The sequence below is a fragment of the Ahaetulla prasina genome, chromosome 8 (genome assembly GCF_028640845.1).
Source record: "Ahaetulla prasina isolate Xishuangbanna chromosome 8, ASM2864084v1, whole genome shotgun sequence".
NCBI classification, from domain to species: domain Eukaryota; kingdom Metazoa; phylum Chordata; class Lepidosauria; order Squamata; family Colubridae; genus Ahaetulla; species Ahaetulla prasina.
In genome coordinates, this window is record NC_080546.1 from 52,277,355 (window position 1) to 52,295,924 (window position 18,570).

The following is an 18,570-nucleotide window of genomic DNA, read 5'->3' on the forward strand; positions in this document are numbered from 1 at the left end:
TGTCTCAAAGCAAAGAATGCATTTTGTCTGCTTTGTCTGCTGTAAACTTTGGCCTAGTGGGCAAAAAATGTAAGGGTGAGCATGTGACAGATGTTCTGAGAGACCTTGGCAGCAGAGCGAAACTTAAGCTGAACAGACACACCAGGACTTTAAAAAGAATTTTTAAAAATCATTGCTCTTTTTTTCCCCTCCTTGTCCCAGTTGGAGATTTAAAGGGACAAATAGAAGAAAATTCCTTCAGTGTTCTGTTGCCAGGGTGTCAAGTCATGTATAAAAACCTTATATATTGAATTGCAGGTCAAGTAAGCTCATGGTTTAAAAAAATGCATTGCAGCTTTTAAGGAACTTGAGAGAATTTTGTCAGAGAGTATTTTTTTAAAACTATTTTAAGGCAATATGTCCTTCAGTCTAGATGCAAACAATGCAAACAATTATATGTTCAAACCCTGGAGGGTATATCTACTAAAGCCGTGATGGCTAACCTATGGCATGCATGTCACAGGGGGCATGCAGCGCCCTCTCTGTGGGCACGTGAGCCATCGCCCCAGTTCAGCTCCACTAAAGTATGTCATTTGGCACTCTCTGTTTTTAAAACTTCTGCCATAGAAAAATACTATTCACTGTTGGGTAGAATATATAGGCAGTCGTTGACTTATGATCATAATTGAGCCTGGATTAATGATCATAAATTGTGTCAGTTGTTAAGTAGGTCACACATGATCACACACTCAATTTTATGATCTTTTTTGCAGCAATCATTAAATGAAAACGTTATACCCAGTGGATATTTTTTTTACCAAAAACTGGAAATAAAAGCTGCTTTTTGACACACACACCCCGGTAAATCATAGTCATGTGACCACAGGACATTGCAAATAGATGTAAATGGGTACCAGTTATTTAGTGCCTCAAATGTGACCATTTGACTGGGGGGTGGGGAAGCTCTTAGAATTTTGAAACTGGATTATAAGTAGTTCTGGGGAGCTCCATTGTAACTTCAAATGGTCGCTAAGAGACTGGTCATAAATCAGGGATTACCTGTAGACGTTTCTAACTTGGTATGGTGTTGGAAGATACATCCTTCCCCTCAGAGAAGAGGAAGGCTTCATTTATTGCATATGAGATTGGGCTCACTTCTCTTTTTTGTCAACAGATTGCAGCAGGCACAGATTGCAGCAGACTGAATAAATGCAGCCTATCACAATGCAAGCCCATGAATTGTTTCGGAATCTGAGAATGCCAGAACTTGGCGATGTAAGGCAGTATGTACGTACTCTTCCGACAAACACACTGATGGGTTTTGGTGCTTTTGCAGCCTTGACAACTTACTGGTATGCCACAAGACCTAAAGCTCTGAAACCACCATGTGACTTAGCTATGCAGTCTGTAGAAATAGAGGTAAGCAGTCATGCATTTCTGTTCTTTGATTACTTATTTTATAAAAAGGTCTGCCATGGTAATTTTAGTTAGTCTTTACAAAAATGAGCTTTAGGTTAAGTTTTTAAGTTAAATGAATATATTTAGATAAAATGTTTTGAAACTGATTAAAAAGGGCAATTCAGGATCTATACAATACTTTACATCAGTATTTTTCAATCTCGGCACCTTTAAAGAAACAGCATGGTTGGCTGGGGAATCACATCTTAACGGCTCTGACACTAAAAAACATTGTTTTGCATCTTGTGCTTAGTGCAAGCAGCAGAACCTGAATCTTCTTAGCTGCCTAACAGACTACAGTGTAAAGTCTTGTAGAATATGGACAGTAGAGTTTGTAGGAGGACAGACCTAACCATGAGACAACAGCACCGATTCAAAGCACCTCTCCTTTGAAGCTTAAACCATGTATTCCCAAACTCCTTAGGCAATCTTGGAGGTTGCCAACATTTTTTTTTCCTAAAGCCTAACTAGATTTGGAAAAAAAGATGATAAAAGAATGGCTAAGCTACAGTTCCCCTGCTCTCTTCAGACTATTGCAGTCATGAGCTATGATTGAACTTTGCATCATTTTCTTTGTTTCAGTAGCATTCTAGGACTTAAATACTTACAACCAGGCAAAATACAATCCCATTTACTATCTTCTGTTACTGAGTCCATATGCCTTGCCATCTAATGAAGAACATTTGTCTATTAATTCAGACAAACATTGGCCATGATGTTTGGTAGTTGGGTGGTATTCTACAGCCATATTCATAGTGAGATGCAGCTGGTAACTTAATTGAGCCCTTATGAGATTTAGTGATGCATCTGTTATATATGTGGAAGCCACCTTCATATATAAAGTCTCTTTTTCAAGCAAGGATGTTTTCATGTAAAAATGTCCAGATTACACATTGAAGCTCATGAAAAATACAGTACTTGACCCTAGATTTTATTTTTGCATAAATAAGCAAATAGTATTAAGCTAATTATTTTACATGCATAACATTAAAAATTATTGGGTAATATAAGCTTATTTGTGGACAGTTGTCATAAGGAACATGCGGCATCTTGTGTCTCACTGAGATCAACCATTCATTAGCACTATTCCAACAATGCATTCAAGCCTAAATGTTTCATATTTCATATTTTTGGTCATGCAAAAAAGATATTTGCCTTTCCTCTGATGAAGTAATTACTGGTTCGTTCTGGAAATCTCTTGGCACTCAGTTTTCAAATAATTGATCTGGCCAAATATTGATTTGCAAGTGCAGAGTTCAAAATAGAAATTGCTTAATTTCACAATAGTCTTCATGACCCCACAGATTTTGGCTGACCTTGGGTAAATTTGCACTTTCCATCTCTCTTAGCCAGAGGATTTGAACTTCACAAAAGAGTGCAGAGGCGAGGGGGGGGGTGTTGTCTTCAAAATGTGTGTTTCTAGAACAATAAATAGCCGTTACTATACACTAGGCCTCCTGTCAAATTTCTGAGATACACAAGAATAGAATTCTCTCCTACAGGTATTCATAGAGCACACAGACACATATAATGTCTTGCCTTTAAGGCACCAAGAATACCTGGAAATTGAGATTTCCTAACATGTTTTCCCCCTGCGTTAAGAAGGGAGCGCAACCTTTCCATTTTGGTGTCCACAGTCTCAGCTTCATGTGATGCTTAGCTCATGAACTGTCATTGATTCCTAGCTTATATATTTTTCCAAAGTGGCTAAAAAAGACCAGGATGTACTTATTGGATATAATCGTGCCGCTGGTACATGAGCTACAATTTTAAAAATTGTGTTTGCTGAATGTTTGTTTGGAAAGTATTTCATAGATAAAAATAAGTTGGGGTTATGATTTCAATTTCTCCCTCTATATTATATACATGCTTTCAAAATTTCTATTTTGTGCACTTGCTGATGTTACAGAAATCCTAGCCTTCTGACCCATTTGGTAACAGAGAAGCAAATAAGAAAGTTTTCTATATTTCTCATCTTCCCATCCTGTGCTGTGCAGGGTTTGAAATTATGATATTATTTTTAAGAGCAGTTTTCTTAACAATAACTGCTAATACTAATTGATACTTTTTCATAGCTTAGTAAGGAATGCCTATATTTGGCAATGTGTTAGAAACATCAGATTGTCGGAGATAGGGCTGAAATGAGAGGCTGACAATCCATGTCACTGTCTAGGCTGAAATGATCTGCCCAAATCAACAAGAATATTGTTCAGCCAGATGCAGTACAGTGTGTTTCTCTAACATAGACAGATGCTCCCAGATTTTTTTTTTTCCTTTTCAGAAGTGCACCTGCAATAGAGCTTGTGTGCAATTACTGGTGTTGTAATCCAGACCCCAACTGCTCAGTGAAGACTCTGACTAATAACTTTGTAATTCTACCTTCTACCTCACCCGTTGCTGGTATACTAGACATGGGAAAAAGACAGCTATTGTGCAATTTGCAGAATGGGAACAGGCAGAGTTTCCGTAATTAAGATTTGGAATTCCCTGGTTCAAGAGTTTCTTATGAACTTGCTACAGCATTTCCCAAAACATAGGGAATGTTTTTCCACCTTCAGCATTTTGATACAAGCTATCAATACATTAGTCAACATTCAACAATTTTGAGGATATATTTATATTATTATTATTATTATTATTATTATTATTATTATTATTATTATTATTATTATTATTATTATTATTATTATTATTATTTTAATTTTTATACCGCCCTTCTCCCGAAGGACTCAGGGCGGTTAACAGCCAGATAAAATACAATACAATATACAATAAAACCCATTTAAAAAACTTATTCAACATTGGCCAAATTAAAACTATAAAAGACATGATATAAAGACATGATATAAAACCCCGTTTAAAATCCAATTTAAAACCCATGTTATGCCAGTCCTGCTCAGAAGAATAAATACGTCTTCAGCTCGCGGCGAAAGGCCCGGAGGTCAGGATAACATAATAACAATGGAAAAGCAGAGAAGGAAATCAAGAGTGATGCAACATGAAGGAACAAAAATATGGATGTAGGTTTTATGAAACTCAAGGTGGCCATAGAAGTATATACTTTTGTTTTCTTCATTCGTGTCTGATTCTGCCTGGACAGGTCCCTGCAGCATTCTTGGCAATTTATTTCAGAAATGGTTTGCCATTGTTTCCTTTATAGGGCTGAGAAAAAATGGTAAGTAGTAAAACAACGAAAGGAACAAAGGAAAAACAGCCTTTCCTCTTAAAGCTACAATAGCATAAAATGTAAGACATATAGTAGAGTAAGAGTAATAGTGGAAATAAACAATTTACACTATTTAAATTTACATTAGTTAAGCCTATTTAAAAAGGTAACAGGAATAATTCTACTCTTGAGCTTCCATTTCCATTCATCTAGAACAGGGGTAGTCAACCTTTTTATACATACCGCCCACTTTTCTATGTCTGTTAGTAGTAAAATTTTCTAACCGCCCACTGGTTCCACAGTAATGCACCGTGTATTGTTGTCTGCGCATGCCTCTCACGTATTATGGATTGGGTTTGGGGGGGCGCCAGCTACCAGCTCTACTTGTTTGTTACAGCTGGATGGTGGTGGGGGGGGTGATGCGCGAGCAATTCTGGGACAAGGCTCTTTTGTTTGCGGTTGCACTACAGCGCCATTTAGTTTCACTTACGTAACGAACTAAACTTATGCACGAGCAGTACAAATAGTATATTTTCAGAAATTTAAATTGTCATGGAATTTTATGAAAACCTAATGAAAATGTTTTTAAATAATGTTATGGAATTTTTTTAAAAAAGTCAATTAAATTTAAAAAAAAGGAAAGTGCTTCAATATTGGACGAATAGAATAGAATAGAATAGAATAGAATAGAATAGAATTTTATTGGCCAAGTGTGATTGGACACACAAGGAATTTGTCTTGGAAATGAAAACCCTACCGCCCACCATGAAAGCTGGAACGCCCACTAGTGGGCGGTAGGGACCAGGTTGACTACCGCTGATCTAGAACATACAGTCAAATTAAATTATTGACACTAAGTATTGTGATTTGTAGCTTTAATACAACTTTAACACAAGCTGTAAATGATTTCCCTTGACACAGGGCTAGAAACAAATTGAATGTAATATATGTCATGTGTGTATGTCTAATTTTTACATGGTGTTTGTTGTGTATGATCACAGAAAAAGCTGTGCAGAAGTTGTAAAGAAGTATATGTGTTTTACTTCATTTCATACAGGGCGGAGAGTATGCCAGACGGTCTGCACTACTTGATAATGATGAGCCATTTGTTTACTATTATGATGATGTGAGAACGGCTTATGAAATCTTCCAAAGGGGCATGCATGTGTCAAGTGAGTATTGATCATTTGGAAAGGAAGAATAATTCTGGAAGGAGCATATCTTACAGACTTTCATGGAGCCATACCAGTTAGCCAGATATGAACATCCATATATACTGGTTCCAATCACTAGATACTGAAACTGAAAATCATAGGACTTGAGAATTAACATTTGAAGTTAGATAACTTATGAATCCTGCATATCAATTCTCTGGTAAGTGGAATCTAGCAACATGAATTAGAATTTTAGTATTCTAATATAAAAATCCAGAACTGAGGTGTTTAATCATTGAATGTTATTTGGTGCTTCATCTTATTTATTTTTAAATTTTATTTATCATTTTGAACTTTAAATCTCTACAGACAATGGACCCTGTTTGGGTGTAAGGAAACCAAATCAGCCATATGAATGGATTTCTTACAAGGAGGTAAGTGGATAGGCAAATGTGTATGTGGTTGCAATGCAATGATAGATTAGATGTATTCTATCAAAGCAAATAAAGTGTTAATTTGACCTTTCCTTAAATGGAAAATAACTGGAAAGCTGGGGGAACTCAAAGAATACAAGAGAAAGAGAGGGGAGATGTTACCAAGAATTGGATAGGTTGAAAATAAGAAAAGAAAAATGAAAATAAAAATAAAGAGAATCAGCAGTTCTTGTCACAAATCAATTATACTATAAATAAGAACAAAGGTATAGTTTTGATTGATTGTTTGATTGATTGATTTTTGGGTGCCTTCGTCTTGACTCCTGACAACTACCTGGACAAGTCCCTGCAGTTTTCCTGGCAAGATTCCAGAAGTGGCTTATCACTGCCTTCTTCCAAGGGCTGAGAGAGTCTAGCTTAAGATCACATAGCTGGTTTCTAGTTTGATGTGTTAACTAGTACAGCAAACTGGCTCTCCTTTTGATAATATACCATTTTTTAAAGGGGGAAAAATCCCATTTTCATACAGTATCACTAGAAATTAAGCCTTAATGATTCCTAATCAACTAGTATTTTGAGTGAAGATAGAATATATTAGTCATTATAAAACCTCAACTTTAGTGGAACATCAATTAGAGAAGGCACAGAAGCAAAACTTACATTCAGCCACAATTGGGATCCAAACACTGCACACCTATTCATCAAGCTTCATTTAGACATCTCCTTTCTTAAGGAGAATTCCATCCTATTGTAATGTATTAGCATGTATATAAAGTATGTTCAGGGATTAGACATTATTGAATGAAATTACAAGGAATTTTCAAATCATAAAATCCAACTGTATTAATACAGGCATTTGTCATTCCCTCTTACTCATATCTCCACCCACCCAGGTTGCAGAAAAAGCGGAATGTGTTGGTTCAGCCCTTCTTAATAGAGGCCTCAAGCCATCTCCTGACCAGTTCATAGGACTCTTCTCTCAGAACAGACCTGAGGTAATCAAAGATCATTAGTCTAATAAATCCTATTAAAAAAGAATGTTTAAAAATAGAGCTGTAGTGTTCAGTCAGATGTTCTTAGCTGTGGAGAATCTGCTCTGATAGGCATGATTCCTGTCCTGTCCTGTTGGCTTTAGTAATGCTTGAGATTCTTTTGCTTTCCTTTGAAAGATATAGTTTCGCTATACCTAGCCGAAGCTAGTATTTCTGTAAGTTGCCCATAATTCAGTGTTTAATTGAACCTCAAAAATCTTGGCAGCGTGAAACAAGTGATAAATTAATGCAATTAACTACTGTTGCTTCTGACAGGCCTTTAGAAATAGTGGATAGTTATTGTTGTTTTTAATATTATATGAATTACAGATAAAAATACAGTTACTGTACTTTTGAGATTGCAGATCACAAAACTGAGTTTTAACTATGATAGTTAAGCGTTTTACATATGCAAATACTGGCTCAGTTTATTTTTTATGTTTTTCTTGCTGTCATATTATTCCTTGCTTTATCAGCTTTACCCAGGAGTTTATAATGATGGAAATATATACACACGATGAAATAATATGTAGTTTTCATTACAATATGTTACTTGGTTAATCCATTAATTTAGATTCCTATAATACAATAGCTCTCAATCTTCAGTATAAAGAAGTAGTTTCTTATGCTCTATTCTGTGGAAGACGTTTGATACAATGTCTATTTACCTATAGTTTTATACATACCTTTTCTTTCTAATTCCTTTGTACTCCATGTTCAGTAAACTACATGCCTAAATTAGATATCTACTAATACCTAAAGTAGATAAATTAGGTATCTACGTCCATATCTCCAGCCATTGTGTGGGCTACAGTGTAAGTCTTTTATGTCCTAATACATAATGACATTGTAGGTTTGAGCTTGGTCACTATTTACCATAATTATCCAATCTACAGAATCTTTTTTTTAAATGTACACAGAACAGTTTAGCCAGGGGTGTCAAACTCAAGGCCCAGGGGCTGAATCTGGCCTGCAGGGCTGGCTTGGAAATAACAAAGGACCAGCCCACGGGGCCTCTGCTGGCCAAAATGGGCCGTGGGGTGGCACGCACAGACCATTTTTGGTCCCCATGGCCTCCTACAGCAGTCTGGCAGCCAAAGCCCACGGCCTACAGTCTAGTGGCCAAAAACAGGCCACTGGGGGGCACGTTTTATATGTTTCTCAGCACCATGCACTCTATCTTCCTTCCTGTTGGCTGCTTTACACATGATTCCTGGTTTCATCCAGTTTAAAAATATGGAACAGGCCTAATCCAAAGAGTTTGCTCAATTATCTGTGGCTGTAATGTAATTTGCTTGGTTTTGACTTACAACTGGATTGTGTTATCTCCCCCATTATTTTGAAAACAATATAATGAGCCTAAAAACTTAAAATACAGAACAAATACAGATTGGATGTAGGATATGGTAATATGCATAAGCTAGAAGGTTTTTTTTATTGCAGTATGTCATGTGAAAACGTCCAGTGGTTATTTCTAAATTGTGATTTACTGAATTTACTAGAACACACAGAATCAAAATCAAATCATATTATGACTTCATAGTGTGCAAATCTGGCAGATAGAAGGCAGCTTTTGTCAGGTATGCATAAAACTCAGTGAAGTCAGTGAGATTTAATTGTGTAACCAATTGTAGTCCAAATAGACCTGGAAATGTTTCCACACAGCATGCATATTTTCTGAATCTTTCTAGACATTTAGCAATATATTGTGATGATTTTGTTTTGTTGTACGGTGTTCCTCTTTACAATGGATATCTGGAATAAAATTTTAATTTTTTCAAAGAACTCTATGAAAAATGAAAAATGGGAGGGTCAGCTAACGTATTCTACATAGTTAGTTAATATTTTCAAGGACAGATTCAACAGGAAAAAGGGAAACCTGAGTTGATATTGCCCAAGCAATAACAAAGATGTACAATTTTGTTATTTGGGGATGGAGAAATGCCATAAATAAGGCAGACAGATTAATACTTGAAGAAGACAAAAAAGGAGATATGGATGAATTAAAGAGAAATGAATTGCTTTGTTTAAAAGTATTTTAAGGTTCTAAATGTTAATTTATCATTCAACTCAGTAAGTATAAATACAATACCCTGTGGGTTGTTTAGGTTGTCTTAATTCACATTAGGCTTTTGAACATCTCTGTTCTGATAATACTATGCACATATTCAGATCTGCTCCTATACAAAAGAGTCAGGTCCCATAGCAGCTGGGGACTCTACATGTCTTTAATCTCTAAATTATGGAATTGAGACTATTTGTGCCAGAAAATAAATCTCCCTTTGTCTGGAATAGCTGTTTTGAATGCAAAGGAGAAAAATGCATCTTTTTCTCTTCCAGTTTTATACCCAATAAGTAATTATACAGTTTATTTATTAACCATTCTTCTGTTCCTGTTAAGATTTTATCTAACTTCAATAATTCTTCGTAAAAACACTGTAATTTAGCAGGGAAAAAATGCATCTTGAACCTGTTTCAAACGCCCACCATGGCCTTTCCTACCCCAACCACGCCCACAATGACCACGACGACCACGACCACCCCAGCCTTCCAAGGTCAAACACAACCCTGATGTGGCCGTCAATGAAATCAAGTTTGACACCCATGGTTTAGCCCATTTAAAGTGGTAAAGTTATTACATTAAATGGCCAAGTGGTAAACAAAAAGTGTAAAAACTTAGTTCAGATATCCTGTACTGTTAACTAGCACTAGCCGTTATACTTATATACACTATTTAGAGTGCTGTTACGGCCCTCTTTAAGTGGTTTACATAGTTTGCATATTGCCCCCCACAATCAAGGTCATTTTACTGACTTCAGAAGGATGGAAGGATGTCAACCTTGAGCCAGTCAGAATTGAAATCCTGACAATCAGCAGAATTAGCCTGCAATACAATATTCTAACCCCTGCGCCACTCATAACTAAGTAGGAATAGTGTCACTTGAGAATCTTTATCTCTTCTGAAAGAAAATAGCTAATATAATGAAAATCAGAGTTGTTTGCTACATAGATTTTTACAGAGGAGAGGCCGGTAAAAATATATACAAATGTCACAAGAGAAATAATATGATTTAAATGCTTGTGCCTGACATTGGTACTCAAATATGAAAGAGCAGGTTTTATTTTATTAGATTAGATTTTATTTGTATTCCATCCTTATTATTTTTACAAATAAGACGTCACACCTTCCTTTTCCTATTTTCCCCACAACAACAATCCTGTGAGATGAGTTGGACTGAAAAAGAATAACTGATATGGAAGTCACCCAACTGGCTAAGCAGGACTTGAACTCTTATTATAATGGTTTAACCGTTTTTACATAATTGTGGTTACTAGTGATGCTTCTCCAGGTTTTTATTTTTATATATCTCCCTTATAGCTTAGTACATTTATTTGAAAAAAAACTATATAAGTAAATATGTGTCTAGGAAACACAAATAAAAATATGCTTCATTTGCATCTTTCCGAAATATACTATGCTGGTTCTTTTTTTAAAAAGGAAGTTTTTATGTGATTGTAGAAAAAAACCCAGTATTTTCCATGGATGGAATTTCCTATACTGCCTTTGTGAAAAAACCTTTTGTGAAAAATAGACTTTCAAGACAGTGTGAAAATATTGTAGCAGAGCTTCTTACAGAGTTAAGCTTTGCAAATAAGGCTTCTTTGTGCTCTTCTTGCAGTGGGTTATCATTGAACAAGGATGTTATACTTACTCGATGGTGGTTGTGCCACTCTATGATACTCTTGGAGCAGATGCTATCACTTTTATTTTAAATAAAGGTATGTTCTGAACACTTCAGTTTACTAAACAAAACCTTCATACTCTGATGAGTCTGAACATCAGTGAATATAAAAACATAGAAAACTGACAGCAGGAAAAAACCCAGTGGTTTATCGATATATCCTTTGAGTTTTTTGCTTGCTTTTCTTTTCTTTTTAATGTATTTATTATTTTAAATTATTTATTTATTTACTTATTTTAGTCCAATGATAAACATACGTTTATCCTAAGCATGTTTAAATTTGCTTAATTTATGATTGACTCACTATCTTCACTGGAATTTGGTTCCAAACTTCCACTACTTTTTCTGTGAAGTAATATTCTAATATAATTCAACTTATAATGCTAATTATTTTGAAAGCTGCTATAGCAATAAAACTAGGATTGATTTGTCTCTACCACCATCAGTTGTGGTGGCGCAGTGGTTAGAATGCAGTATTGCAGGCTAATTCTGCTGACTGCCAGCAGTTTGGCAGTCTCACCGGCTCAAGGTTGGCTCACCTTCTATGTGGACTCAGATTATTAGGGGCAATATGCTGACTCTGTAAACCACTTAGAGAGGGCTGTAAGTGGTCTAAGTGTAAGTGCTTTTGCTATTGCTATTAAGGGTAACTATAGTAAATCAGTATAGCAAATCTGGCTGCCTCTGTTTGATGTGGTTTAGAATAGTTTGATACAAGAAGCATTCTTCATAAAATTCCATTAGGTAAGTCATACTAGTCTGCAAAAAGAGAGAGAAAGATTTGGATCTAAAGAAATACAAACTAAGATTACAGTATGCAGATTACTCCAGATTTGATTACAGACTTTTACCTTGATTAGACAGAATGCCAAAGTAACCCATTTTTTAATTATAGAATCCAAACTATTTCTGATTACTCAAATTTGAATTAATAAGCCTTTTTCTTTTTGATTTAGCTGATATAACAGTGGTCTTCTGTGACAAATCAGAGAAAGCTGAACTACTTCTGGATAACACTGAGAAAGGAGAAATATCAGCCCTTAAAACAATTGTGATAATGGATCATTTTGACGGAGATCTTGTGGCCCGTGGAAAAAAATGTGGTATAGATATCATCAGCATGAAAGAATTTGAGGTAAATGAAACAGATTTTATTGTGAGACATCCTGACTTGAAATAAGAAAGCAAAAAGTTTTTGCCCGTTGCAAAACTGAACTAATATTTTGCCCAACTGAATAAAGTCTAAATTGGACTTTATATAAAAAACCCTCCCAAACCCCTAGAAATGTAAGGATTTTTCTTGGCATTGCACAACATTTAGATAACCTGAAACATTAAACAGGTGGTCCTTGAAGCAAAACGGGGTGGGGGAAAGGCTCAAGATTGTTTGGACTCTGTGAGATGGGAAGCAGGCCCAAAACTTGTGGGGGCTCAGCTGGGCAGGATGGGGGGGTAAGATAGGCAGTTGGTTGTAATGATGGGCAGATTGCCAAGCACTCAAATTTATTCACATATCTATGGAGGCGCTGCAGTCATCCTAACTTCAGGTATAGGTCATAAATCCCTCCATTCAGCACCATTGTAATTTTGAATGGTCACTGAATGAACCCTTGTAAGCTGAGGACTACCTATGACCAATATACAAGTTCCTTTTCATTTTGAAAAAAAACCACGTAAGAATTCAGATAATTTGATTAAATGCCACTGGATATATAGTGGGTAATTCCTCTGATTTGAAGATTTTATGGTTTGAAGGATGAGAAATAGTGTCAGAATATGTAAAATGGTGGTTTATGAATTTTGAGTTAAGAGTCTGATGAAGAATCTAAAATGTTTTTAAATTGCATTCTCTGCCATCAGTGTATATTCGTCTAAACAAAATTCAGTGCAACTGTTGCAACAATATACATGAAAGTTTTTGGAATCAAGAAGGTGATTTCAGCTCCTATCTAATTTGCTGTCTTTTCCCCCCCAAAGGCATCAGGAAGAGCCCACAAACACAAACCTGTTGTAAGTACCATGTAGCTTCTAGCAGTGTATATATAATGGCTATTTTACTGTGCTGGTTTGAAAAGAAGGATACTAGAGATTTTTCTCTTTTTTTTAGCTTCCACAAACAGAAGATCTAGCCATAATCTGTTTCACCAGTGGAACTACAGGTATGCTTGTCTTGGAATTGATATGACAAAAAGGATAATAACGTTGTTTTTAACACCTGAAATGTAATGCTAAAGTAAACTGTCAGCATTGCTGTAGATACCACTATATTCTAAACACACATTCTTATTTAGAGATCTGTGTAATACAGTATACTGTAGAAGAAACATTTTACTACTATAAAATTGAATTTATAATTGTAACAGCTATAAAACATGGATTCGTTACAGCCCGTTTTTTTTAAGCTCATGCTTACATGTAAGGTAGTCCTTGACTTACAAGTACAATTGTGATTATAATTTTGTTGCTAAGCAAGAGTGTTATAAAGTGAGTCTCACCCAATTTTATGACCATTTTTGACATAGTTATTAAGTGGATCACTGCAGTTGTTAAGTGAATCATGTTTAGTTACATGAACCTGGCTTTCCCCATTGATTTTGCTTGTTGGAAGCTGGCTGGGAAAATGACAAATGATGATCTCATGACTTTGGGATCTGCAATCACCTTAAAAACAAGCCGGTTCCCAAGTGCCCAAGTTTTGATTACGTGACTATGGGGTGGCTGTGACAATTGTAAGTGTGAAGATTGGTTGTAAGTCACTTTTTTTAGTGCCACTGTAACTTTAAAGGACACTAAATGGTTATAAGTTGAGGGTCACCTATACAAGAATTCCACGAACCCATTTAGAAGTTTCATCTCTTTGCTGTTTCAAATCTTTATACCTTTCTTCTCACAGGATGTCCTAAGGGAGCCATGATTACTCATCGAAATATAGTGAGCAATATGTCTGCGTTTGTGAAAGCAACAGAGGTAAAGGTTGCTGGTTTGGATTTTTTTTAAGACCTTGGAGTGTAACTCACTTGGAAAAGAAATAATATTCTTTACAGAAATAATTTTTATTTCAGTTTTAGCCACCTGATGTGATCAGTTTATTGGAGACCAAAAACTGTAGCTTTCACTTCCAATTCTGCAGTTAAATTTTTAAAAAAATCTGTATTTTTAATTTTGTTACTTTTATTTGTTAGATCAATACCAGTAGGATTGCTAGGTTTTATAATGCTTCCTATCCAAGGGATTGACTTAAATTAAAAATAAGATAGAATGTGTAATACATACAGTATATACCTGTTAATAGCCTTTAAAAACTTATCATTTCTATTATACTAGATGTTCTAATGTTTAATGTGGTATTTCAGTAACGTTTACAAAAAGCTGGGATATTAGAATTTCATTATCACTAAGTGAAGTAAGGAGATACTTAGAATAGCTTGCCTAATATGAAACAAATGAAATGAAATTCATTGAAACAAATGAAATGAAATGAAATTTAGGTTGTTTTGGTTTGCTTGCTTAACTATCTTCTTCCTAGCATAAATTATTTAATCTGTCACTTAAGTCATCTAATATTATTTCCATAGAACATCAACTACAGTTTCACTATTTTGCAGATTGTTATCTTAAATATTTTAAGGGTTTTGCTATGGGGATGGGAGGTTAAAAAGTTAAAACAACCAATAGGAAATTCTTGGGAAAAAAGGACACCTAAGCATGTTATAAACTTGATTTTTGTATAAGAAAGTATACAAATTTTATGTAACCATTGAATGGGAGTTGAGCTAAATACAGGCTTGATTTGTAGTTCAACACAAACATTCTGCTTTCTGTAAGCCATGTTTTATTGTTTCTGGTGCAACTTTGATTGTCTCTGATGTTCTCTGATCTTTTCTGCATATAGATCATACTTGGATGAATTATGTGGATTGCCTATCTTCTTGCTGATTTTATCCTATTTGCAACTCTGAAGCCAAATTGATTTTTCTAAAACAATTGATAATCAAAGAACAGCTTGAAGTTTCTTAACCAGTCTTTTACAGTCTAATATCCTCCTACATTTCAGGGTCTAGCTTCTAAAATTCCAAACCACATCCCAATGTATCTAGAGAACTATCCACATAAAGATTTAGGTACTAAATCTTGAAGCAAAATTGTAATCTAAACCGTCAGTTTGTTATCTCTTAAGAGAAAAGCACATAGGTTGCACATTCATCTTGAATATGAGACATAAATATGAGTGTAATCATAGTGTAATAAATATATACCTTGGTTATTAGAATATTAATGCTGAAATTTGCTTCTCCAATTTAGAGGTATAATGCATTGATTTAATATGGTTCTGCAACATCCCTTTAATCTTAATTAGGTTGGGTTTAGGTTGGATTTTCAAAGCACATGGCCATAAACTTGTAGAAAGGACATAGAACATTACTCTGAGTGGCTTAATGGACCAAACTTGGCTTATTTCCTATTCTTTCTAATGGCTTTGGTGATCGTGTGTATCGATTCTGTTTAGCTTGGCTTGGATATGGCAGCTTTTTGTTTTAAAAATTATTCTTGTGTTTTGGTTTCTTTTTCTCTTCTACTTCCTGGTGCTTCTGCTTACAGAAAGCAGTTTTTCCTTGTCCCGAAGACACCTTAATCTCCTTCTTACCCCTGGCTCATATGTTTGAAAGAATTGTTGAGGTAGGCATCTGTATTTTAATGTCATTTTTAAGTAGTTTCCTCTTTTGCAGACTGGATATATAACAAGCCCAAGTGACACACATATTTCCTTTTTGCCTCTTGCACATATGTTTGAAAGAATAGTCCAGGTAAGTAAAACAATACATGTTGGCCTACTTACAACAGATAAATCTGTCTTAGAACCACATGATTTAACCGGCTCCTGGTTTGGCCCGGTTCAGCCTTCAGTAGCGATGATGGCCCGTGGTTCGGAGAACCGTTAGTGATGGCAGCTCGAGGCTCCGTCCACCTGCCCAGAAATAATTACTTCCTGGTTTTAACCCTTCTCTTTCTGGGTGCAGCGCTTCTGCTTGTTGGGCCATTTCCTCGAAGCCAGTTGCTTTGCTTTTTACCTCTTGGGGCTCTCAGGAGGCTTGTGCAGCGGCACCGGCATAGGGGAGGCAGTGCTCGTGCTTGTTTGGTGCAGCTGCAGGCAAGCCAAGAGACAGTGGGATGAAGGGGCTGGTGCATTGGGATCGCCTCTGCCTCCCCCATGCCTCTGCCACCATCTTTTGCTGGTGCCACCACGCAAGCCTCCCATGAGGAAAAAGAGTGAAAAAGCAAAGCAGCTGGCTGCGGAGCTGCCAGCTTCAGGAAGTGGCCCAAGAGGCAGAAGCAACGCGCCCAGAAAGAGACTCTGGCCTTGCCCCGGAGCTCCCACCCGCTCGCCTCCCGCTTGCCCTTTTCCTTGGATTGGGAGCCGGGGCCCAGGACGTGCCATTCCCCGGGGCCCCGGAGCCACTGCCTGCTCGCTGCCTGCCTCAACCGGGTTGGGGAATGCACCATTCCCCGACACCAGCCTTGCCCTGGAGCCGCCGCCCACTTGCTGCCCACTTTCCCTTTGCTTTGGGTCGGGGGCTGTGGCCCAGGGCCGTGCCATTCCCTTGGGCCCTGGAGCCACCGTCTGCTCTCCCTTCGCCACGCGGCGTGTCCTTACCTTCCTCCCACGGCTAGCTGCCAGGGAAGGAAAACACCGAAAGATGCAGCAACTGCAGGCTTTTTACAAACAAAAGTTACCGGAGCCGCTCTCCTTCTTGAATGTGCCACCGCAATCGCTGTCCTGCGCAAGTTCACACCGTTTATTTTATGTGCACACCATTTTTTGGCACTGCTGTGCGCATAAAGGATAGCTGATCGTCATGTGCACCAGAAACCTGGAAGACAAACAGGCGTGCTGGGCGACATGGCTTCGTGTGCCACTTTGGGCACGTATGGCATAGGTTTTCCATTACGGAACTAATACCTTTCTATCTTGCATATAATTGCATGCAAGCTGAACCCAATTTTGTGGGTGTATTTTGGCACATAAAATTCTAGGCTTTTTCACCAGTAATGAAAGCAAACATGTGTCCCAAGATAATATTGCAGGATCCAATCTGAGTCATTCATCAGGATCAGAGTTTTAGTCTTCCAAGCTTTCAGATTTGTACTGGAACCCATCCTCGGAGAACTTCTCTCTCTTCAGAATGCTCACTCCATAGTGATTGCTGTAACATATATTGCTTTCCTGTCTTGAAATTGGCTAAAACACAGTGAAGCTATTGTTATTAAAAAATAAAATGAAGCCTGCTCAGGAGACACAGATACCAACTATGGTATCAGATCCCAGGGATGAGCAACTAATGACTTCAGATAACTACCTACAGCATTCAAAATTCTGATCATTTGCCATACTGGCCTCAGGCTTATGAAATGTCTGGTATCCTTAATCTATTTCTCAAGTGTTTTAAACATAAACTCCATTATAAATCAGGGAACAATCTTGATCAGCCAGTTTCAAATTGTAATCTTAGTTCTACTTTAGCTCTCTGATATCACAAGATTAGTTATTCTTCCTGCAGAAAAGGATGAAGAAATGATACGGTTATGTGATATTTATAAATGTAGTATTAGCTAACCAGGCAGGTGGTTTTATACTACTTTTTCACTGCTTCAGGGAAGAAGACAGTTACGGTGGATATGTTTGAAATTACAAGTACAGTGGATATAAAGAGTCTGCACACCTTGGTTAAAATGCCAGTTTTTTGAGTTGTAAAAAAATCAGATCAAGATAAATCTGAATTTTTCCCCATCTTTTCATATAACAATAAACTGTACAGTTTGTTTTTCCACTGAAAAACTGAAATCTTTTAGGGAGCAAAATATGACTAAAAATGTATGATAATATGGTTGCATAGGTGTGTATACCCTTCAAATAATGCTTTGTTGAAGCACCTTTTAATCTGATGACAGCAGTCAGTCTTTTGGGTCGGAGCCTGGCAGCTTGGCACATCTTGCCTTGGGAATCTTTGCCCATTCTTCCTTGCAACAGCTTTCCAAGGGCATCTTCTGTATTCAGCCCTCTTCAGTCATTCCACAGATTTTCAGTTGGATTCAGGTCTGGGCTCTGACTGGGCCATTCTAAACGTTGGTCTTCATCTGGTAAAGCTTTTCTTTTGTTGATTTAAGTTACAGTCATGTTAAAAGATGAAAATTGAAATCGGCTTCAACATTTTAGCAGAGACCGGAAGTTGGTGCAGTGGTTAGAGAGCAGTACTGCAGGCTACTTCTGCTGACTGTCTGCTGCCTGTTGGCAGTTCAAATCTCACTAGGTTCAAGGTTGACTCAGCCTTCCATCCTTCCGAGGTGGATAAAATGAGGACCCAGATTGTTGGGGGCAATATGCTGACTCTGTAAACTGCTTAGAAAGGGCTGTAAAACACTATGTAAGTCTAAGTGCTATTGCTATTTATGCCAAAATTGAGTGATATTTGGAACTGTTCATAATTCCCTCCACCTTGACTAACGCTCCAGTTCCAGTTGAAGAAAAGCAACCTCAAAGCATAACGCTCCACCACCATGCTTCATTTTGGATATAGTGTACCTTTGGTGATGCAGTGTTGTTGTTGT

General features: G+C 37.0%; 1 protein-coding gene across 4 annotated transcripts in view; it reads left to right on the plus strand.

Moving 5' to 3' along the window:
• The window catches only part of ACSL1 (acyl-CoA synthetase long chain family member 1), a 44,196-nt gene that overhangs the window by 8,233 nt on the left and 17,393 nt on the right, over positions 1 to 18,570 (plus strand). For 3 of the 4 annotated variants that reach the window (XM_058192424.1, XM_058192426.1, XM_058192427.1), the window contains exons 2-11: positions 1,154 to 1,398; positions 5,661 to 5,775; positions 6,127 to 6,191; positions 7,085 to 7,186; positions 10,903 to 11,002; positions 11,922 to 12,100; positions 12,943 to 12,975; positions 13,073 to 13,124; positions 13,859 to 13,932; positions 15,565 to 15,642. In XM_058192424.1, the coding sequence (XP_058048407.1) occupies positions 1,189 to 1,398; positions 5,661 to 5,775; positions 6,127 to 6,191; positions 7,085 to 7,186; positions 10,903 to 11,002; positions 11,922 to 12,100; positions 12,943 to 12,975; positions 13,073 to 13,124; positions 13,859 to 13,932; positions 15,565 to 15,642 (1,008 nt within the window). In that variant the 5' untranslated portion in view covers positions 1,154 to 1,188. Of the gene's footprint in view, positions 1 to 1,153; positions 1,399 to 5,660; positions 5,776 to 6,126; positions 6,192 to 7,084; positions 7,187 to 10,902; positions 11,003 to 11,921; positions 12,101 to 12,942; positions 12,976 to 13,072; positions 13,125 to 13,858; positions 13,933 to 15,564; positions 15,643 to 15,692; positions 15,771 to 18,570 lie in introns of all 4 variants that reach the window. The other variant, XM_058192425.1, reaches the window with a different exon arrangement.